This window comes from Abramis brama, assembly GCF_963993115.1.
Source record: "Abramis brama genome assembly, chromosome: 11".
NCBI lineage: Eukaryota > Metazoa > Chordata > Actinopteri > Cypriniformes > Leuciscidae > Abramis > Abramis brama.
Window position 1 is genome coordinate 5,219,235 of NC_139973.1, and position 24,654 is coordinate 5,243,888.

The 24,654-nt window shown below is 37.1% G+C and overlaps 1 protein-coding gene across 6 annotated transcripts in view; it reads left to right on the forward strand.

Annotated features, from left to right (window-relative positions):
- Positions 1 to 233: 233 nt before the first annotated feature.
- ptprt (protein tyrosine phosphatase receptor type T) overlaps positions 234 to 24,654 on the forward strand; it is a 250,176-nt gene continuing 225,755 nt past the window's right edge. For all 6 annotated transcript variants that reach the window (XM_084127973.1, XM_084127974.1, XM_084127976.1 and 3 more), the window contains exon 1: positions 234 to 572. In XM_084127973.1, coding sequence (XP_083984099.1) covers positions 493 to 572 — 80 coding nt within the window. In that variant the 5' untranslated portion in view covers positions 234 to 492. The remainder of the gene's footprint in view (positions 573 to 24,654) is intronic.

The window sequence follows — 24,654 nt, forward strand, 5'->3', positions numbered from 1 at the left end:
TGGTTTGATATTTTATGTAATCCCACATTATTCATACAGTTTAAAGCGTGGCTTAAGTGTCCAGTCCAAATACTTTCGGGGCCACTGTATATAACACCATGGAAAACAAAGAAACTAGAGTGTCCTAGAACCTCCCTCACTCATTGCTCAGAGGGTGTAGAATTACTTTTAGGCAGCGCGCAAGTGCGCACCGTAGCGTCTTCGGCGCGCGCTAGTGTGTAAACCATCATCTCACCAGTATTTCGTGTCAGAACGGGCTGGCAGGCAGGTCTAAGGACCTGGGGGATATATTGGAACCCTCTCCTCGTTCATTCGCACCCACTCTCCTCCCCAAACACCCTGTCGTAGCAGTACAGAAACCCAACAATCAGACAGCTGTCGACTACCGGCTTGAGTCGCGCGCGCTACATCACCAATGCCGGGAAAGCGTCCGCGCAGTCAGCTCTCTCGCGCACGCACGGACAGCGAGTGTGTGAAGTAGTGACCGCAAGAATGGACCAAAGGAACTACTTCGCCGTTCTGCTGCTCGTTTTCCACGTTCAACTCACATTTGGAGAGTTCTTTCCAGGCAAGTTTGCATTCCGTTCTCTTTCTTTTGGCCACTTTGCGGAGGTTACGCGAGGTTTGAATGCCGTAACCCAAGACGGGATGAAACTTTAATAATTGTATCTTGTTTATTAATGACGGTGTTCTGACGAGAGATGTAACTTAATGTTACAACGTCAGTGCTAGATTAATATGAATTCTACCAGATTTTGGTGTTTGCTTTTGTGACTTTTTATAGTCATCTCAGACATGTTTTAAACGGAGCTGTATCGATAGGCTATTACCTCAGTACTAGCATGTGGACTCAAGTTTATTTGATTTTGTCTTGAAAGACGACCGTTATAAAACATTGTATTGCACTATAATATATCATATTGCATTATATTATATATAAAAATGCTGGGTTTTTTCACTATATGTTTGGGACAAATATGTACAAACCCAACCGTTGGGTTTAAAAAAATAATTAAAAACCCTAACCCTAACCAAACCTGGTTTGAAGTATAAAAATGTATATATATATATTATGTCTGTATGATATAGGCTACCTCAGACTGGATGAAGAAAAGTTTACTCAGTCACTTCTCCTAATTTTAGCTATTTATAATTTGCGTTGGGGGTCATTTATAAAGTTTCTCATTTATCAGTGATCGGTTTAAGGGAATTGTTGAGTTCGGCGATGAGATCTTAAAATAGTCTCGTATAGAGTAAGGGAATCGGCCACCGCGTCCGTTCCGTCCTGAATGACTGCTGTTCATCCTTTCGCCGGCGGGTGGCGCTCTGGGCACATCCAAACCCCGAAACACAGCATCACCGGTTGAATCGTGGGTCGATGAGGAATTGTCCTAGAACAGGAAAGATTTCTCCGTTTGTTTTGTTTTAAATATGATAGCCTAATATATATATTTTTGAATATCATATTTTCTTTGTCTTGAATAACCGGAAGTGTTCAAAGAAAATACTGAAGAGCTAAATTATAACAATAATGATGCAGTTGATGGGGATGATTTATGAAAAGAACTAAGCAAGTTTTTCAGATGTGCTTAGAAGAAATTATTGACTGTAAAGCAACATAGAGAACTGTCTATTTTAATCTTACCTGGAAGGTTAGAATAGTCAATTATATTTCAAATAGCTGTTTTAATGTTGAAATAAGCCAATAACTTCTAGTAGAACATGTCCTGGATTACTGTAAAACACACAAAAATTGAAAATCGAGTTGACATGAAAAGTTTAATTACTGCCTTAAATGAAATAAAGTGATTCCAAAATTGGAACCTGTGGTGATAATAAGTTCCTTGCACTTGTTGAACCACTTTGAATTTAATTGTAGAAAATTGAGTTGAAACTGTGAGAACTTGTCACAATAATTTCTACCATTTTTACCCAGTTGTACAAGTTAGACAGATGGAAACAGAGATGTTGATATATAATGATGAGAACACAACATCTTCACTAAATTTTTGACAAATGATTAGCAACAAAAATAAATTTAATCAATGGACAGAATGTTAAGTTCAGCTAAAGGTTAACTAATGCCGATTATTATATATGTTTAATAAACAAAATTTTCCTGCCGTTTGTGTATTTCAGCTTTTGGCTGTAGGTCTGTGTGCTAAAGACAGACAACCACAATGGACAAATATTAAAACAGTAATTGCTAATTCTCTTTCTGGGCATGGCTAATGGCAATTTCAGTTGACTTTTAGAAATATCTGTAAGCTTTGATTGTTTCACACTTCTCACGTGCTGCTGACCTGTTGAGCAAATACGACATGCTTCTGTAATATCTTTCATGGCTTAACATGTTCATTTAATAAGCCCCAATAGACCAGTGTTTTTAAATTTCAATGCTTTTTTAGTGTCACGTCTGTAGCCTGGCTCTTGTTGCGAGGATAATTTGTGTTCCATTCTATCTTTGCTTGTAATTTTGGCAGGGCCAACAAGACTTTCTCTGTGCTTCAGTGAACAGCTTGACAAGTAAAGGCCTATCTTTATTCACCAGTCTGAGGAAATGAAAGCAAGGCTATCAACATAAAAAGACTATTACAAAAAAGTACATCTTTTTTTGGACTTGATTCTGTTGTGTGCATAGTATTCTTTGAAGTAGCATGTAAATACTATAGTATGCAAGTCATTTAGTACCATTATATATATCAGTACCATGGTATTACTGTTTGATTCCATTACTGTACCATGGGACCCTCAGGACATACAGGACTAAATGCTTCCATTACATTTATTCCGCATATTGATGGATGTCTCTTGTATTTTATTGATGTTTGCTTCATTTAAAAGCTGTTTTAGTGCACAACTGTTGCAGTAGATCTAACTGTCTTATGCCTATGGGCAAAGCGGTTGAGTGTGCCATAATTGATTTAAAAGTGGCAGTTATCCCACTGAAAGATTTTCATTTGGCATTTAATTGATTATATTCAGCTGGCAGCAGAGAGCCAAAGAGGGAAGACCTAACGTGTCTTGACTCTCAGCGTTCCTTGTCATCTTCCAGTCGTCAGATGTCACACTTTCAGTAGTCTTCTCTGTAAAAGTCGTCTGTCTTCGTGTGTCAAGAGTAGAGGTCGACCAACTGATAGTTTTTCGGCTATCGGCAACAATCCATACCGATAGTTTTTCCCTGTTGCGTAGTTCATTGCTGGAGCAGCTGAGAAGCGTCCGCTGTCACAGTACGAGAGCGGCCTCTAGAGGCCAAATCACTGATGCCTTCAGGAGTTTGTTTTGACACGTGAGACTGAGTGGGACATGGATTTAAAACACAACAGACAACAAATCCGTATGTATAAAGTACACTACAATACATATTTACATATCATTATTAAAGTAGTGTCCATTTCTTCTGGACACTTAAGGCCCTTGCACACTTAGTCCGAAATTTTCGTATGCGTTTTTTCGTATTCATGATTCAGAGGCTCTGAATTGTCAAAACACAATTCAAAATGCTTGCTACGGATGCGAAAAACGCAGAAAATTGAACCCTGTCCGATTTTTTTATGACGGACAAAAGTTTCGGAGGCAGTGTGCAAGCGTGTTTGACAAGGGCCTTTTAGCCTGGAAATCCAGACCTAAATCTAAAAGATTAATGATCTGGCGTCGACTAATGAAAATCGGCCAGCTCGAGGGGCGGCACTAAGCATGCATTTGAAAATCTCACTGCACGCAATTGGATAACACTACGACCAATCGTAACAGAGGTATTAGAGGTATTTTTCAATCCTGATATTATATTTAATTTATCCTAATTTTAAGAATTAAAATCATGAGAAATTTAACTTGGGTAAGTGAGTCCAGACTTTTGACTGGTAGTGTATATTTTGGTACTATATTCACTCAAGTACCATGTCTTTAAATTTGGTATTTAAATGTACTCTTTGTATTACCATTGTATACTTTTGGTGCTCTTTTTTTTATTGATAACACAAGCTTGCTTGTGAATAGAGCTTTCTTTCAATAACCTAGTCTTTAATTTTTTTGTGTGTAGTTTCACCTTTTTATATGGCAAAATGGGTTCATTAAAGCAAAAAATTATTAATTTGTATTAAAAAAACACCCGTAAAGGTTGTCTAAGGACCGTTGATGACGAGAGCTCTCTATGGTCCTATGATAAATCATAAGTTTATTCATTAGGCCCGGGGTGAGGCGGCCCACCCATGTAAATTTAGCCCCCAGCCCTGTCTGGTTTAGCAGCAGCATGATAATTTATTGCAGGGCTTATTGCAAGTTTATCTAACTCAGATGCATATTTTTTATTTATTTATTTGCCTGGCAGAATTTTTAATTTCTTCGAGGTTGCGAGGAGACGCCTATTATTAATAAAAATGATTAATTAAAACTAATGAGAGATCATATACCCCGAGAGTGCTGAGGATTTGTCTCTCTCTCTCTCTCTCTCTCTCTCTCTGTCTGTCTCCTGCTCTCTGACAGCTACTCGTTTGCAGCTCAGTGAAGTCTCTTATCATCTGTGCCTAATAGCTAATCCAGAAACTGCCAGACTACCGGATAATCCAGTTCACTCAGTGTGCCTGTGTTTCTTTAGGGCTTCTAGATTAATTTAAATAAATCCTCGAGCCTGAGGCATTTAGGAGTTTATATATTTCTTTTTGGCTACTGTTGATTCTTTTCCCGTTCATCTTTACCTTTGCATTGTCTGTCTGAAGGACAGACCGTTTCTAGAGAGTTCTTTTTTATTGTGTAGTTGAAGGATTCATTAATTGAATTCACTTAGTATTTTAATGCATTTAACCCTTATAGTTTTGAATCGATATGCACTCTTAAAAATAACGGTTCCAAAAGGGGGTTTTCATGACGAACCATTTTTCATAGTGGAACCATTTTTTTTTTTTGTGGAACCATTTTTTGGTTCCACAAAGAACCTTTCAGTCACCATTTCTTAAAAGAAAAATTTTTTTCCCCTTAGTGTGCAGAAAATCTTAATAATCCTTAATGTGAAGAAAAAGAAGAACTTTTTCCACTTTATAGAACTTTTTATGCATTGAAAAGGGTTCTATGGAACTTTATGGAACAATAGATGCCAATATAGAACCTTTATTTTTAAGAGTGTGGTTACATATGCATTCATATGTCACAATGTCTACTTCACAATGAATATTTCACAATGTCTGCATATTATTCATTGTCCACACTCGGGGATCATCAACCTTTTTCAGGCCAAGGACTCCCTGTAAAGATGGGGAGAACATCCCATACATTTTATAGTATAAAATATGTTTTTGTTTTTGTTTTTGTTTAAGGCTGGTCTATAATAACATCTGTATAGTATGTTTAATTTGTTGTACTTTGTTATGCTGCTGTCTATATACATTTATATATATTCAGAAAAAATAACACAAGTTATATTTAAATTTGTACATCAAAACCACAATATAAAGTTAACTCCAATCAAAGCTATCAAAGGTTTTTTATTCATTTTTTTTTTTTTTTATATAAAAATTAGTTTAGATTTTTCAATAGAATATTCAAACAGGATATTTTTTACAATTGCAATTAATTTTCATCTGACCTTCAGCTGTCATATAGAGCCACTTTATTTAAGTCATTTTAGAGGCGGACATTTTAACAGAATGATCACTTCTTCTTTTTGTTTTTGCTTTTGTAGTAATGAGCACTGATAAATATTTCGTAATGAAAGCGTCTTAAGAAATGTTGATTGTGTTTGACATGATTTTGCTTTATAATTGAATTTGACTGAATTATTTTTACTTAATTAAGATGCAAAATTATGTCCACATCAAGACTGTCTACTTCCTGAATGTATTATTTTTTCCAAATGTTTGCCAACAGAACAGTCTGATTTACAGGCATTAGAAACGGCATAGGTGAGCCTTGAACACACGGCCCAATGGGTAAAAGCTCCATATAATTAACAGAAATCTCATTCCTTCTCTGAGCCCTTGAATGAGACACTTCATGTCTAATGGCCGTCCCTGTGCTATAAGCCCATCCCTCTCAAAGTCAAACAAGAGTAAAAAGTAGAAGAAAACCCCCTGAGAAAAGTCACATGATGAATGGAATTTAAAAGGAAAGGAAAAACCTTAATTGAGAGAAACCGCCACATATATTGTGAATGAATTCTCACCGAGGCTGCCAGGGCTAAATGAGCCTCACTCCGTTTCAACGTATGGAAACAAAACGAGTTGCCTTACTGTGACTGATCTATGTTTTGTTGTGATTGCCGCTCTAGACCGAGATGGAAAGCTCGTCTGAGTGGGTGGATAAACAATGCGAGAAATCAGGGAGAAATGAAACGCTGAAAGCCGCAACTGAGAGATAGACAGAAAAAGAGAGAGGAGGGGAGGGGGGGAAGAACAACACTTGAAGTGGTCGAAAAAATGAGACACCTGAGAGGACCAACAAATGACTTTGCAAGGGCTGTCGGGACATAATGGATTTCACACACAGACGCACACACGCACACACACACACACACACATAGGAACATGATTATTTCCCGTGTGTCCATTAGAAAGCGCCAGGGCCGTAATTGTTTTCTTTGACCTGCTTGTTATCGCCCTGCTCCTGGGTTGCCAGGTTTCAGCGCTCCACTCTTGCCCTCTGACAAGCTGTCACTCAGTGGCCTGTTTAGTATTCGAGCGAGAGCGAGAGAGAAAGGAAGACTGTCAGAGGTGTTATCTGCATGACTGTGCTGGTCTAATCCTCCCCACTTATTCTATTTGGCTGACTAAATGACAGCTCAATACTGGAGTGCGGGCCAAGTCCACTATAAATGAGACGTCTCCTTTTCGTACTGTACAGAAAGTGAAAACCTTGTTTAATATCTGAGGCGTTATGAGCCAGTCAGTATTTAAAGGCGCAGTTCACCTAAAAAGAGAAAGTCCGCTCAATTTGTGCATTTGAGGTCACTCAAAACCCATTTCCCCTGTGAAACACAAAAGAGACTTTTTAGTCGATAATAAAGTTTCTTTGCTCATACAGTGAAAGTGTATGAGGTAAGGAAGTGAAAGTTGTTTTTATTCATTCTATTATTGTTTATTGTATTTTATTTATTATTTAATCAACCCCCTTAAATAGCTCGTTAAAGTCAATATGAAATCAAAAATGGACCATATTCACTGTTTTAGAGCACGCTGTGAACGGTTTATTGGTTTGTTATTTCCAATGTTTGTCTGCGTAAAATTTCATCAAATTGACCAGCTTCTGAAATGCCTTTCCTTTTTAGATGATGACACCAAGTTCTCTTAATTTTAAAAATCATTAATTCAACATGAAATTAAAACCGACCCTATATTTACTTTCCAGATCCATGTTATATAGGACAATATAACCTTAATTACAATTATAGTTATGTTTTCTTAGATAACTATTTTTTTAATTACCTTTTTGCTGGTAACCAAACCCTCTTATTTTTCTCAACCACCTGTCATATGGAGACTATTTTAAATATTTTAATAATTCCAGATGGATACAATGAAGTTCCAGCCTAACTAATTATACATTTCTTTTTTTCCCTGTGGTTTGACATGCATCTTATTCTCAGATAGGCTAGGTTTCGTATAATGTCATTGACATTAAATCAATTAAGCATGTGACTGTGATCCAGTCTAATGCTAAGAGAGAACATGAAAGCGAGATCTTCCACTCTTCTTTCATCCATTTCTCCAGGGCACAAACATCCGTTCCCCTTCAGTCAGCACTCTCCAGCAGGGTCATGCTCATTCTGGAGGGGCAGAAAGACCCTCTCTGATGTCCAGGGTGTCGAGGGATTTAATGTGTGATAAAAAGTAATTATATTTTTTTCTACTGTGTGTGCAAGGCCGGATTTACAGACAGTCTCCCTGAAAGATTCATGAGAGTTTAAGAGTAGAGAGAGAGAAAAAAAGAGACAATGTCAAAGAAAGACAGAGAAAAATATTTTTATGTCTTATTCATAGTTTTAAAGTGATTTTGTTTGGTTTATGTGGACAAAAAATACATATTTTAAGAATTTATTATATATTTAACATTAATTTTTTAATAATTTAAACAGAGATTTTGAACTGATTCACAAGAATAAATTTAGTTGATTGCATTGTGCATTAGGACACAAAGTATTCACAGATACTTTGTAATAACAATGTAACATAACACGATACTTCACAATGTTTCACATTAATTCACGATAACACTGTAGGTGTTTTGAAATGTGAACCGCTTTGCAGCTGCTCACCATTTGGTAAAATACAGCACTTTCTTAAAACACTTCTGGATGGAATTAACTATCTGGCCCATCATTCGTTTATTAACCTCTGTATGGGTTGGAGATTGAGCTGTTTTTGTTTCCGTAGCGTGTGAAGCTCAATTACAGTGTCATTTGACGCCCCATCAAATCACTGTCAGTCTCCGTGCAGCGCTGTCATCTCAGAATCAATAGAGCAATAAAGAGCTTTGGACAAAAACAGCGGGGGACTCATTTGAATGTGACACCTTATACCTCTCTGTCCTGAGCGCACAAGCAGGGGAAGTGTCTCAAAGAAAGCTTTCTAAGAGGTTCCCACTTTGACCAAACTGAAAAAAGAGAGCCACAGGAAAGACAACAAAAACGCTTTATGATTTTACTAAATCATTAAGGGCTGTTAAGCACAGCGAGAAGCATAAAAGGTTGTTGTTAATAATAATTTCATCAAATTTTGTAGTCAGTGAGCTTAGAAATATTGACCTGGTGGAGTAATTGATGTTCTGTCACAGATTGGCTTATTTTGGCTTCAAACGTTACGTGACTCTTAAAATTAAAATTCAAGCTAGGACCGATGTTAAAAATGAAGTGAGCACGCTATTGGGATATAATTTAGAACTTTCACCGTTTCATTGTGTTCTTGCTGCTAAAATGGACAATGCAAGGGACAAGCATAACGCGAAACTGACGGAAATTCTTCTTTATGTGGCAAGAAAGACTTTTTTGAAATTTTGGATTTCCAGTGACTGTCCTACAATTGAGGACTGGAACACAGAGGTCTTGAGGATACTCCCTCTGGAGAGATTTTCTACATGATAACAATGATGGATTTCTGGACATCTGGCGAACCGGTTCTTCATAAAACTAACCTTGCATGACCACATAACTGCTTACAATGTACCTGTGATTGTGTGGATCGTTTTGAAAATGGAACTTCAATACTTCAATGGATCTAGTGGTGATGACACTTTTATGTGAGACATGATTTTATTTTTATTTTTTGCATCGCTGTTGATTACTTGTTTTATCTTATTTTATTTGTTCTTTGTTAATGTAAGGAAAAAAGGGGGTTAAAACGTATTCTACTTGAATGTAATATGCTCTATGATCCCAAATAAAAATAAATGAAAAAAAAAAAAAAAAAAAATTCAAGCTAAAACTGCTGGTTTTAATGAATAATTATGCAATTAAGTACATGATACTGCACTGTATTATGAATATATACACAGTGAGGTACCTGCAATTTCTGCATTTACAATACAGCAAGGCCTCGAGTGTTTTATTGCTAATAAAAGTTATACGTTTTCATTAAAACGTTTTTTTTTTTATTATGCAAATGTAATACTCTTCCACAAGAAGATGTGACATGTGACGTGTTTTGTGTCACAGCTGTTACTATATTGGGTTTTTAGAATTCTTGCAATGTTATATTGACCAATCAGCATCCAGGAATATAACTATCTGTTTAATGAATTTATGGTATGTAATAACATTGTCAATACCAGTACTTTGGTACCAAGTCGATACTTGAGTTTTAAAAATGTAACGGTACCAGCCTTTATGATGTTTCATTACAACCAAGTACTGGGTCGGATTGGCGGATGCTTTCAAATGCTCCCATGCTTATTTATGAGTACTCTGTGAAGGGCGTCAGTGCAATGTGTTGTTGCAGCATTTGGGCAATTAGAGGCTTTTCTAATAGGTCAGAATCCAATTTATTCTGTGTGAGCTCTACATGCTCGCAAATCAATCATTTTTTTATTACCAAAGTATAAACACGATGTAAATAAAACATTAATTGTGCAGTATTAGTAATAGACAGATTTTTTTTATTATAATGATAGTTTTCACTCAGACATTGAGCTCATGCTGCATGTGAACTGAAAATCTTTAATGTATTATTTACTTGTTAAATCAATTCTATTAATAATTCTATTGTTATTTTGAATTGATAAATAAAAAAATATTAAAATAAAATATTAGCAATCGTTTTTGCTATGGTACCGATAACTGTGAAATTTCACTGGTATTGATACCGACTACTGATATTTTGGTATCATGTAAACACTAGTATTTAACCAATGGAGACAAAGTGTGTTGTTACTACATTAACTCATGTGATCATATTTACACATATTGTGAAAAATAGCAATAAAGCTCGCCTCTTATAATTTATTGCTTGTGGCTTGTGATCATTCTCGGTGGCAGCGCGAAATGGATAAAATACATAATGCATCAATTACACAACTAATGAACATCCTTTGCTCTTTATTTTGTTGCAGTAGTGCTAAAAAGTTTTCTTTGTTTGTCAGTAAGTGTAAAAGAGAGCGAATAAATGCACATCATAATTATGACTTCTGAGCTCATAAGTACAAACTTCCCAAGAGGAGGACTTGGACACAGCAGAAACTCAATGTTTGTAAGCAGTGAAGTGAATCAGCATAGATGTTCCTCAGAGAGGGAGTGAGGTATGGGGAGGTTGAGATAAAGAGGATGAGGCTCAGGTTTTCTGGCAGAGGGTTATTCTAGAAGTGGATGAGAGAGAGAGAGAGGAAAAGGAAGGTGTTGGCAGAATGATTCAGACGGTGCAGATCTGGAGAGCTGAGCAAACATCATATGGCTGGCATTGAGAAATATCCTGTCCTTCTGTTTACTCTACAGTTCTTTCATGGAGAGGAACATAGTCAAAGAAACCTGCACAGATGTGTGTGCACATACAAACGCGGTAATTGCCATCAATGAATCCATCAATAAATTCAGTCTAATTGGATTGAGATGAAGAGTGTCTTGATTGTCAGTTAAAATTTGATTCATTTGATAATAAATCTCTTACCATGAAGACAGATTGCAGTTCAAAGTGAATCTTAATTTGAATAGCGTTGGAAAGGTGTTGGAGGACCCCGTTCTGGCCTGGCTGTTCATTTGTAATATGTGGTAATTATCCCAAATCCAGCTGTTTCTCCATTTATTGCTGAAAACAAAGCTTTAGCCCTCACTGACAAGTGAAGATCTCTGGGTCTGCTGAGTTTAGTGTGCTAAAGTTCACTCAAACTTTGAGATGCAAGAAGTTTGTGTTCTAGCATCATGAATGAGTGTGCAACTTTTGTCTTTTGAGTGTTTATTTATTTATTTATGCAGCGATATTATTGAAAAGGAATTTACTATATATACACTACCTGCCAAAAGAATTAAAAAAGATTTTTTTAAGGTTTTTGAAAGTATCTTATTCTCACCAAAGCTACATTTATAGTAAAAACAATAATATTGTGAAATATTATTACAATTTAAAATAACTGCTTAATTTTTTTAAATAGAATTTATTGTTGTTATTATTAGTAGTATTATTAATGTTGAAAACTGCTTAATATTTGTTAAAATCATTTTCAGGATGTATTTGATAAATAGAAAAAAATTCAAAAGAACAGCATTTATTTGAAATTGAAATATTGTGTAATATTATAAATATCTTACACTGCTAATTTTGATCAATTTAATGCATCCATGGTGAATGAACATATTGATTTTTTTCAAACTTGCTTACCCAAAACTTTTTGAATGGTAGTATATCACAGTTTCCACAAAAGTATTAGGCAGCACATCTGTTTTCAACATTTATAACAATAAGAAATGTTTCTTGAGTTAACATTTTAAAGCCAAAAAAATATATATATACATAGAGGTACCAGAGAGGTACAGTATATTCACTCACCTAAAGGATTATTAGGAACACCATACAAATACTGTGTTTGACCCCCTTTCGCCTTCAGAACTGCCTTAATTCTACGTGGCATTGATTCAACAAGGTGCTGAAAGCATTCTTTAGAAATGTTGGCCCATATTGATAGGATAGCATCTTGCAGTTGATGGAGATTTGTGGGATGCACATCCAGGGCACGAAGCTCCCGTTCCACCGCATCCCAAAGATGCTCTATTGGGTTGAGATCTGGTGACTGTGGGGGCCATTTTAGTACAGTGAACTCATTGTCATGTTCAAGAAACCAATTTGAAATGATTCGAGCTTTGTGACATGGTGCATTATCCTGCTGGAAGTAGCCATCAGAGGATGGGTACATGGTGGTCATAAAGGGATGGACATGGTCAGAAACAATGCTCAGGTAGGCCGTGGCATTTAAACGATGCCCAATTGGCACTAAGGGGCCTAAAGTGTGCCAAGAAAACATTCCCCACACCATTACACCACCACCAGCAGCCTGCACAGTGGTAACAAGGCATGATGGATCCATGTTCTCATTCTGTTTACGCCAAATTCTGACTCTACCATCTGAATGTCTCAACAGAAATCGAGACTCATCAGACCAGGCAACATTTTTCCAGTCTTCAGCTGTCCAATTTTGGTGAGCTTGTGCAAATTGTAGCCTCTTTTTCCTATTTGTAGTGGAGATGAGTGGTACCCGGTGGGGTCTTCTGCTGTTGTAGCCCATCCGCCTCAAGGCTGTGCGTGTTGTGGCTTCACAAATGCTTTGCTGCATACCTCGGTTGTAACGAGTGGTTATTTCAGTCAAAGTTGCTCTTCTATCAGCTTGAATCAGTCGGCCCATTCTCCTCTGACCTCTAGCATCAACAAGGCATTTTCGCCCACAGGACTGCCGCATACTGGATGTTTTCCCTTTTCACACCATTCTTTGTAAACCCTAGAAATGGTTGTGCGTGAAAATCCCAGTAACTGAGCAGATTGTGAAATACTCAGACCGGCCCGTCTGGCACCAACAACCATGCCACGCTCAAAATTGCTTAAATCACCTTTCTTTCCCATTCTGACATTCAGTTTGGAGTTCAGGAGATTGTCTTGACCAGGACCACACCCCTAAATGCATTGAAGCAACTGCCATGTGATTGGTTGATTAGATAATTGCATTAATGAGAAATTGAACAGGTGTTCCTAATAATCCTTTAGGTGAGTGTATATATCTATCTATCTATCTATCTATCTATCTATCTATCTATCTATCTATCTATCTATCTATCTATATATATATATATATATATATATATATGTATATATATATATATATATATATATATACAGTATATATATATATATATATATATATATATATATATATATATATATATATTGAAAGAAAATATAGATAAACTCATTAATCAAACTCATTACCTTACTAGCTGACTGTTGACAAGTAGTCGAGCATTCTGACCTTAAAATGTGCAAGATTGGAAAAAGTACTTTAACCTCACCTTTAGTATGCACACACAATTAGTTCTGTCAATCTAATAAATAAGAAGCTATCCAGATCCATGAGATAAAGTCAGACCCTCGTAAATTCACTGCTTATCCAAGCCCCCTCATTAGCCATTAGAAACCCAACTGTCTGCCACATTTTGCCCCGCACCCTGCAGTTGATTCACAGAAGGAAACGTGTGGGCAAATGCATTGAGATGAAGTACGATTAATTGGCTGATTCATTTTCGCACTGAAAGTGCTTTGCTTTTGTAATTCAGCTTGTTTCACTGTTATTATTTTACTCACGCTGCTTCTCAATGACTAAAAACAGCTGTTGTTGCATAGCTTTTTCATCCACCTGTTCCTATTTGAAAGAACTTACCTTTACAATTTTTTTTTTTAAATGTCCCTATAATATAATAATCTGTTTCACTCTGAATAATCTCACTGTACTGAAGTTGTGACTGCTAGTTCATGTTGACTTAAATTGCTTGTATAAACAGGAGAAAACGTGACCATGAAGATGGCAAGGGCAGTAATATTTTCAGAGCACAGTGGGATGAACATAATAAACTGGGTGGCTCTTATGTCAGGGCTCTGTCAGAAGTCAAGGGAAGGAAGAGGCGAGTAACAAGACCCACACACATTCATTCTCCTTACATTTCCCTCTACGGAGACACCATTAACCTTTAAGGTCTGTGGTGGACATCCAACAGATACTGTTGGCAATTCGAGAAGGAGGCTTTGTTCCCCAGTGGAAGATTAAAAACGTTTTTAATTGGTGTGGTAATGGCGATTTTCTGGAGTGGATTCACACTTTGGTGCATTATTTGGACATTGTGAAAAGGTCATCCACTAGAGCAGTGTGTTAGAGGATAAGAGGAGGCCATAGTAAAAGGATTTAAATGAGAGAGCGAGAGAAATGTGCACACTCTTTTGCAGTCTTTGAAATGTATCGTGAGCAATAAACTAGATAACAGAACCATTACAAGGTGGAAAGTTGCTAATAACTAAAAACTAAAATAACTAATGATCTAGGTATGCAAGAAAGCTTTTGACTAGGGTGGTTCAACTTCAATATATATATTTTCCTTTGGTGGGGGGTCAGAACCTTGCAGAAATTTGCATCCGTGTACTGTGGTAAGTCTTGAAGATCAGTCCAAAAAGAAGAAAAAAGACCGGTCTTATATATTATTTTCCAAAGTACTAATATCCACAAAAAAGAAAGTGAGAAAAATTTGATCAACCAAATAATACTATCTTTTCATTAAACTGTGTACATTGTAGCTCAAATCCTCATTGAACATTATATATCCATAGCTCATCCTGTGTCACGCTCTGCCTCCTAGAATTCTCTTTGAATCATGAATCTCTACATAATCATATTAAAATTAATATTGAAAATGTCAGCAAAATGTATGACTTTCAGACACATTGTATTGTTTTCAAGGTGTACTCCGATGTTCACACATCGGTTTTGCCTGCGCTTAAAGATAAATGCTCCGCTTTTCTCATTTTCTGGTGGCTACTTCATCTCCTGTGAATGCGAACGCAATCGTCTTTTCCAGCTCCCCATTGTTCAAAGTGACAGTGTTAATTTGAATGTTTTCCCATTCTTTCATCTTCACATTTACATCCTGCTGACGCCCATTAATTTACGTGAAAACCAAAGCCATCGTAAAAATGATGGATGAGTTACGGCTTCGACATGACAGTGAGATGCCAGAACCCAACAGGAACTCCTTTGTGCAGACCATTTGCCTTGATCGCCACTAATGGGAAGTATTAAAATGATGACTTTTGACCTAAATCCAGCAAAGCACCCCTCATTATTTGAAATGGCAGAGCATTAGGCCGCTTGTTGAATTGTGAGGTGGAATTTCATGGCACGCTGGTTCATTCATTTGAATGGAAATTCAGTCATTTTTTTATCTTTCTCTTTGTATATAGATATAGTATATGTATAGTTTTATATAAAGTTTTACTCAATAGATTGACCTTACTCACGCAAGTACCTGGAAATGCCTCTGGGATCCATTGACTTACTCAAGGACGCAGAGACATTGATCTGAGGTGGTACTCAGGTTTGAAATAAGATCTTTCTTGCTTAGATGCTCTTGGACTCTATTTGAGGTTGCGTTTAACCTTAAGCACAAGGTGATAACTTCAGCAGGTTTTGCATAAAACAAGGAGTTTTTCGTTTAATTTGGCTGTGGTGTAGCTTAAAATACACATTGAATACATTGGAGTTGAACCTAACTCTATATACTAATATACACAATCTAAAAGCAACCAACGTAATAATCCTGTTAATAGGAACATTGGGAGTAATAGTTGTGGCATGGACTAGCTTACACCTTTTCACATTTTATATTTTATTATCTTAGGCTATAAGTGAACGATTTTGTAAAATTACATTTTACAGGCCAAAAGAGTTAGCAGTTTGTTTCAAAATGATTTAGAAAGTATTTGCAGGGGGTTGGTTTATTCTCCCCGGTTAAGAAGCTATTAATTTTCTCTATCAGCATGAAGGTGGCAGAATATGATGAAAGCTGCTGGTGTTTCGCTGTTTCTGCTCTCTCCTCTTATCCTCCCTGCAAATCCCCAAATACAATATTTGATTGTGTTGTGATCATTGGCAGTATCTTGACAGTGTTTTGACTTTTTTAGCTGTTAGATAAGCTAGCAGGAGATCATTCCATGTTTCGTCAAACCAAACTAGTGCATTGGCCCATTTTATATTAATCCTTTTTTTTATTGTTAAATTTCATTTGGAGTTAATGAAGTACCACAGATGTCTATTTCTCACTAGCAATAATACATGCCTCCATCACAGTTTGTACGTGCTCAAAATAGAATCAAATACACTGGATTTTAGTGATTAAACGTGAAGTATGTAAATGTAAATTTGTTGCATTTTATTTATTTATTAGTTTATTATTGATATTTATTTTAAGTATATTATAATTATTTTGATGGTAAGGGTTAATGAATATATGTACAAGTTTGCAAATTTCAGTTGTATTAAGATATTTGATAATGCTTTGGAAAAGATTTTTTTTTTAAAAACATAAAAGAATACTTTCTACTATCCCAGCTTAATATTCAGAGATGTAAGTAAGCAATTTGTAGGTTTATTTCCCCCCATAATGCTTATACTGGCTCTTGGGTACAACCCAATCATTCTGGGGTGCGTTTCCCGAACAACGACGTAACTCGCTGCTTAACTACCATAGTACGATGCATCGTTGAAGAAATCAACTAGCTAGTCACGACTGTTACCCGAAACTGTATTGTCGCAAAGTGGTCGTTCAACCACGCTGGTTTATGACGTCACGCACGTGGTGGAGTAATAACTTTTTTTAATGAATCTGTTTGAGATCGAATTAACGCTAGATGTTTTGCTATAAATTACAGACATGACATCTGAGGACTATTTCTAATTTTCTCAGTTATTTTGCTTTATTTCCAGATTCAGTCATAGGCTTGTTCTTACATAGTAGAGCACGTTCGCACATGCGCACTCTTTAAAAACGGTGCTTTAAATCTCTTGACAAACTAAAAGTCGTAAATTACATTTGTATGTATTCTAAATAAAAGACACAGGTTGTACTGAATGTCAGCTTGCTTATTTTGCTCAAAATGAGGATTTATTAAGTCCACATGTCATGCAAACTAGAAACTATGCTTCTAACCACAGGTCGAGAGCTGTCGTTCTAACTACACAACTTTGCGATGCTGTTTGCGAATGTTCGTTAGAACATAGTTGGCTAACGATGCTTTTGGGAAACGCACCCCAGACCAGCCCAACACAACCGTACTAGCTTAACCAATAGCATCAGTTTGGGGTGGGGCTATCTGTTTGTCCAACCAATGGAAGATGGGGGTGGTGTTTTAAAAACTGTTTGAAAACAGGAATTATTTTTGAAAATTTCATTTGGTGACACTAGTAGCAAAAGAATTACACATTTTTCAACTTTAAATTTGACAGGGCAGTACTAACTAAAATTGATATTGTTATAGATTTTGCTCAGTTGGATCAATGATCAATGAATCCCTTGAAATGATCAGTTTGTTTAATAAATGATAGATAATAAATTGATATTCCAGGAATGCACATTTCTTTCCTGGTGCGCACATTTCTTCCTTTCGGCTCGCCCCGCAGTCTATTAGACACCGAGGGTGAGTTATACTCTCCAGTGAAATAGAATCATGGACGAATAGAATCAGGTGGGAAAGAAAACTAAAATACCATTAGCCGTAATTTGCCCCCATCAGACCTGCATTCTGTCTCTATCCACCGTATCATCTGTCTCTCCTCTTTCTTTCATAGGCCTCGTGTGCACCTGTGTCTGGTCAATACCCCCCAGCCATTAGTTGATTTATCATCATTATTGTCTTTTCATACTTGCGGTTTATTTGATGAAGCTTTAGTGCACTAGGCTTCCAGCTGCTATAATGGCCAACTCTCCTTCATCGGGACTGTAAATATGTTATATGAAAAAGCTGAGGATATAAAGTGAATGCGGACAGTGGGAGGGGATAAAGAGGAAAACATCAATCTTTTAACCCCCCCCCCCCCACCCCAATGTGACATAATAAGCATAATTCTTTCCTATATTATGAATGATGCTTGCTATGTAAACCTTTTTGTACAAACACACAAGTCTAAGGCCAGAATCATCTGACTGACTGAAACCTTTTTGAGTGATTCATTAAAAGAAAACCATTCATTAAAAGAAACTGGCTCAATAGAGTAATTTGTTTGTCAATTGTACTACACTAGTTGCTTTATGATTTGATTGATTGTAAATTTGTTGTGCAGTAGTTTTTTTTATTCCTTTAAGAGATTTGATGGATAAGAGTAATTTGTATTGAGTTGAATTGTAGAATGTAGTATGAATTGAAGCGTGTTCCAATTCACTTAAAGGTGCCATAGAATGGATTATTTTATTATTTTATAATGTTTCCTGGGGTGCCCTTATAATGTTAGTATGTTTTTTAGATCAAAATTTGTTATAATTTAGAAATAAAAGGCATATTTCCTAGCCTGATTTCATCCATTGATTTGAACACTCTGTTTGAAGGGGCGTGTCTGCTGTGAGACTTCAGTGTTGTTGCCCACTGCTGTGATTGGCTGACATGCTTGCATATGAAATATCTGGCATTACATGTAGAGCTATCTGGAAAACTTTTACTATTACAGCTTTTATACGTTTTTACTATTACAGCTATCGGGATTAACGAATCATGAGAAGTTTTTTTAAGTATTTAGATCTATTCCCATCACATAAAAGGTTTCAGTGATGAGCACTGAGCAGATGACAGCCTGTTGATCGCGTGAATGAAGATCTTATCACTGCAACGCGATATACTGATGCATAAACAGTGTTGAACGACTTTGAAAGAAAGATTATCTGTCTGAATTTGAACAATTACACATCAGAAATTCACATAACCCACTGGTTCTCCAGAGGCTCGGATGAAGGAGCAAAAAAATATTTTTGTGTTCATTTGTACAACCAAACACTGAGCAACTGCCATGCTTCGTTCGCTCGTTTGCAAGCCATGATGTCTCTCGAGGAAAAAACAATATCGCGCTGGATCTAGATAACACAATGTAAATTATCGTTAATAAAATCCCTACTTGCCGCTTGCGGGAATATAACGTTAGTTGAAATTGCCCCCTTCGTCCGTTTGAGACGCCGAGAGAAGCCTGGCTGCTTGATATTGTTGTAACAGTCCGTGGTGAAATGGGCAGAGCAACTAAACAACTTCGAATTAAACTGTAGCGGTATCCGATTATAGATAGATAGATTATAGATAGATCTGCCATTTTCCCTATGATCCTCCTCCTGCTTGTTTCTTCACCTGCAGAACTTCTGATGATTCGGCTGTGCAGTTTCGCCTGGCACTGAGCATGGGCTGGCATATGCAAATTTTTAGAGGCGTACATATTAATGATCCCATCGGTTTCGTCACAGTTGGTGTTATGTGGAGATTCGCCCGTTTTTCAGGGGTGTTTTTCAAAAACGAGATTTAAATAAGAAAGAGAAAACTATGGTGTTTGAGACTCACTGTATGTCATGTCCATGTACTGAACTCTTGTTATTTAACTATGCCAAGATAAATTCAATTTCACATTCTATGGCACCTTTAAACAACCTGCTCATAAAATGCAGTTGTTTGTTAATCAAGTACTGGACGTATGTTATTTGTTTGATTCACTTTTAAGAGTCAGCTCATAAAAGCCATTTATTTGTGTGTTGAACTTGATCATGCTATACATTTTTGATTCTCTTAAAATATTTGGTTCATAAACCTGCTTTGTTCATAAATCGGACGGCATCGGTTAAGCTGTAAGAGTTTGCGTGAGAAGACTGTCTTTTTATCTTGTTTTTATATGACTTTGTAGATTCAGCAATTTTGCAGTGGCAAATTTGAAAAGTGATGTAGGATAGCAATGCCCAGGCATTGTAGTGGTGAGTTTAGCGCAAGTTTTGCATATAGGACAGCAGCTTGGCTTCTCTGCTGATATTTATTGTTGAGTTGAATATTATATAAACTTTTAATAAAACCTATATCGTATGTTCCTCATCACTGCTCATAAATGACACTGTGACATTATAAAAGTCTGTTGTCCTTGTATGTGTGCTTGATCCCTCACTGTTTTCATTAATGCAATTGTAACATTGTATCAAGGACACTATTTCTGCAGACAGTGTGTGTGTGTGTGAGAGAACGTCCTCTCTTTATGAGTGGAGTCAGTATCGTAGCCTCAGAGGTTTATTATTAGTTCTGTGTTTGATGTGTCAGCTGTACATCGCAATATTGTTGGATGACTGTCATAAAGCCATAACCCATTATATTTAATATATCTTTATTCGCTCTTGGTGGTGAATGCTGTGACGGTCTGTCATAAAGTACAGAGAGAGAGTTAGCCAAGAAAGAAAAATAAAAAAAATTAGATCTCTTCGATATCTCAATTGTTTCTCCAAGACAGCAATGAGATTGGGTGTATAGAAATGAGGAATTTTTGTGCAGTTTTCTGCTTGTTTATTTTAATGTCTACTATAGCACCCCTTGTGGCAGCGTTGAGAAAACAATGCATACTTGTATTGCGTTATGCTGTAATATTGGAATGCAGTAATGCACAAACAGTTTTTTTGGACCGAAAATGAAGTTAAAGTCTCAATTTTACTATGCAGCACTTTTCCAAAGGATTACTGGGCAAACATTGCATCACGTAATTAATATTCATGAGTTAATCTGTTAAGTTCTATATGTGTCCCTCCTTTTTTCTTCATTCCTGATCACAGACTTTTTCATTTGGTGGAAAGGAGATATTAATGTGCAATGAAACACAAACCCTCATATAAACTCCCACTCTCACCCTCTTTGTTGTGTAAAAGTTACATCAAAATGTCACCTGTTAAACTTTAAAAGTTAAAGCTTCATGCAAATTATATGCTAATGCCGCTCTCCCCCTTCCCCCACACCAGTGTGTAATTGGTCCACGACAGACACTATGTAAATATTTTCTTTTATTTTTGATGCGTGTCATAATGGCGGGGAGACTAATTGAGTTTACTCAAAGTGTCGCCTGGTTTCAGCCTCAGTCTGTCAACAGTGCACAGGGAGTGTGACAAGGGAAAGTGGATCTCGTACACTAATGACATGTTGCACGCCAGCGAGTCATGCATTCGCATGGCGCCAATCTAACAGCTAAAAACCACGACCCAAGCACTCTAGGCTGCATTTACGCTTACAGGGCTTATTGTCTGTATGCATATTGAAGGATGGGGATTCAGTATATTTGAAACCACAGCCATAAAATTGAAAAAGAGAATTTGTTCTGGCCTGAACCATAACAAATAAGGCAGTAAACAAAAACATTTTTTTGCACATGTATTGCTTTTTTATATTTGTAAATGAAAATGATAGTTAAAATAATCTTTTTTTATATATATCAAGTAAAAATTTAATAAAAGTAAATAACACTAGGTGTTTCTGATGCAAAAAACTGGAACAAATACATACATATTATAAATGCAATGAATGTTATGAATATATATATCTTTTATAATATATAATATAAATATGTTATGAAAACATATTTTTTACGGTTTGTGTGCACATCAGTATAACAGACTCTCGCGTGTTTACTGTATGACTCCTGTACGTCACCACAATCGTCTTTACCTTGATTACAATCCGCATCCATCAAAACTTAACTAGCGAGATGCTGGTTTGCTTTATCCAACCGAGAAACAAAGTTTGGGTATCATCTGGCCATACAACGGTGGGATGTTTTGACATTTCGTTTAGTCTGTACGATACGTAAGGGCTCAAGCTCTTCAAAAACAACCACAGCATATGACAGAGCTTGTGTTTTAAATCGAAACACTCGCTGGAATAGATCATTCACTGAAAACGCAACTTGAGTCACTCTGCTATCTTTGATGTGATCAGCCTGGTTTTTGGACTGATTGTTTGAATGAATACACTTACTGGATCATTGGACTGAAAACTTTCCTGGAGTTCAGTGGCTTAAAATGATCTGATCACAAACAGAGAAGCGAAATTGGGTTAAAGGGTTAGAATAGAAATGTCCTCCCCCCAAGGTTACAGGTGATTGTGCCATTGTAGATGCTCAGTGTGATAAACTCCCGACTTCTAAGACCATTTAACTGCGTGACGTAGGGTTAGGTTTAGTGATTTCACATGCTTCAGTAATTTATTTGCGTTCATTTATTTGAATGCGTTAAGGATTTTGAATGAAAATACAGTACGTGAAATTTTTAGGTTGACTTTCTGAACAGCCAGTGTTGTGAATGTAGGACAGGAGGACTATACCTGTTTGCTGAACACTGGCAGCTGGTGAATGTTTGGGAAGTCTGTTTTGAAGTCTGTTTAGTAGTGGAGCAGAAATGGCATGCTTCAGCTTTAACGAAAGTTGTTTACGATGAAAGTTCTTTGGCTTGTCTGTTTGTAACTGCATGTGTTCTTTCTAGCATTAGTTGAAATGCAGTTGACCAGTGAGATTAGGCAACAGCCGCATGGTGCGATACGGATGCCAGCACACACGCTCTCATGCCCAGAGACTTCAGAGGGCCACAGGGGGAGATCTTCATTTGTATGTGCAGCACTTGATTAGTCTTGCCTGTCAGGCTAATGATAGATCAGGGCAAATGTGCCCGCTACTCAGCTCCTAATGGAACGCTACCATTCCCCCCGCTGGCCCTGGAAGCATTTTACTCCATCAACCCTGGCCCCTGGAGTGTGGAAACACACAAACACAAGCCGCACACACACGCTGACACTGATCATAACCTACACAGCTCGGCCTGGCACCCCATGACCTCCGTTATGCTCTGAAAAACACACACAACCTTCGTTCTGCCTCAGTGGTCCTGCCGTTGCCCCGTTTGCCACAGGGTACCGATGCTCTTGATGCCAGCTGACGAACCACAGAAGAGCAGGCTGCTGTAGAAGTAGATCACCTGCTTTTTGTTTTTCTGCTTTATTTTTTATTTCACTGCTCATGTGTTTTCAAGGACGTTGATGTGAGTGTGTGTGTGTGGAGTTGCGATGAATACTCTAGACACTTGACCCTACGGCTGTTTGTCTCGAACCTGCACTGCGTGTGGAACCGGTGCTGCTGTTCTGCTTATGCAAAGGTCAGTGTGTCCTTTGTATGTATGTAATTTGTCCACTTTTATGGTCTTTGCTAAGGTGTGCATTAGTATTATAAGTACTATTACTATTGCTCACCGAACACAACTTTATAATTTATTTATTAAAAATTATTAGCAAATGTGACCTATTGACTTTTTTTTATAGCTCTGGGGATAATAATTTTTTTTTTTTTAATGATACTAACAGGATCAGTAACAGTAAAGACTTTTACATCCTGAAAAACATGTATCACGGTTTCCACAAACATGTTAGCAGCACAAATATTTAAAACAATCGTTTCCTTAGCATCAAATCAGCATATTAGAATGATTTCTGAAGGATCATGTGACACTGAAGACTGGAGTAATGATGCTGAAAATTCAGCTTTGCATCACAGGAATAAATTATTTTAAAATATATTAAAATAAAAAGTTATTTTCAGCAGTCATATTTCACAATATTACTGTTTTTACTGTATTTTTGGTCAAATAAATGAAGCCTTGGTGAGCATAAGGGACGTCTTTCAAAAACATAAAACAAATCTTACCAATCTCAAACTTTTGAATGGTAGTGTATGTCTACTGTACTGTATATACTGTATATTTTTCAATTGACACATATTTTTATACAATTTAATATATACTGTATATGGGTAGGGTTAGCGGATAGAAAAACATTATCTCAGTATAAAACAATATACGTCAATAGAAAATCCCTACCGTAACAGAAAAATAAACGTGTTTGTGTATGTTTGTGTGTGTGTGACCCACAGTGATGAGAAGTTCAGGTAATACTGATGATATCAAGTCAGGAAGCAGTGCTGAGAAGAGCTTAATTGCTTCTTGAATATCAGCAGCAAGTGTGTATGTGTGCATTGGTGTGTGTGTGTGTGTGTGTGTGTTCAAATTATCTGGTGTAAAAGTCACAAGCACTAGTTTCTCCACTCAGTAATGAGTAACACCACAGGAGGAGCTCTTGCAAAGCCCGCTGACATCCCCCCCCCCCCACCCCACACACACACACACACACACACACACACACACACACACACACACACTGAAGCTGTAATATGCAGAGATGTGACTGGTGGCAGAGTGCAGTTGAGGGAACGACCATTTGCATTCTCAACCTATTTGTTCTCATTAAGTCTCTCTCGTTTGGTCGGATTTGTCTCTGTGGGCCCCTCAGCTGCAAATAACACGTAAGGCTGCACCCTCGGCCCATCACGGTGAGACCACGGGCACGTTAATTAATAAATAAATTAATAATGCTTACTTAATGGTTGGATGCCCAACAGGCTGTGAAAGATGAACAAAGGCCAGTGACAAATGACATTTCCTTTCATCCAGGGGTCCCTGTGCTAGTGTTTACCTGCATTAGGAATAATTTTTCTCCTGGTTTTTATGCAGTCTGACCGGTTCTGAATATTTAATACAACAATCTAGTTGAGCAAAGGATGGCTATGATTACAGGACAGTTATTTCTCTTTGAAATGCCGAAATGCTTTGAAACACCCGCATGG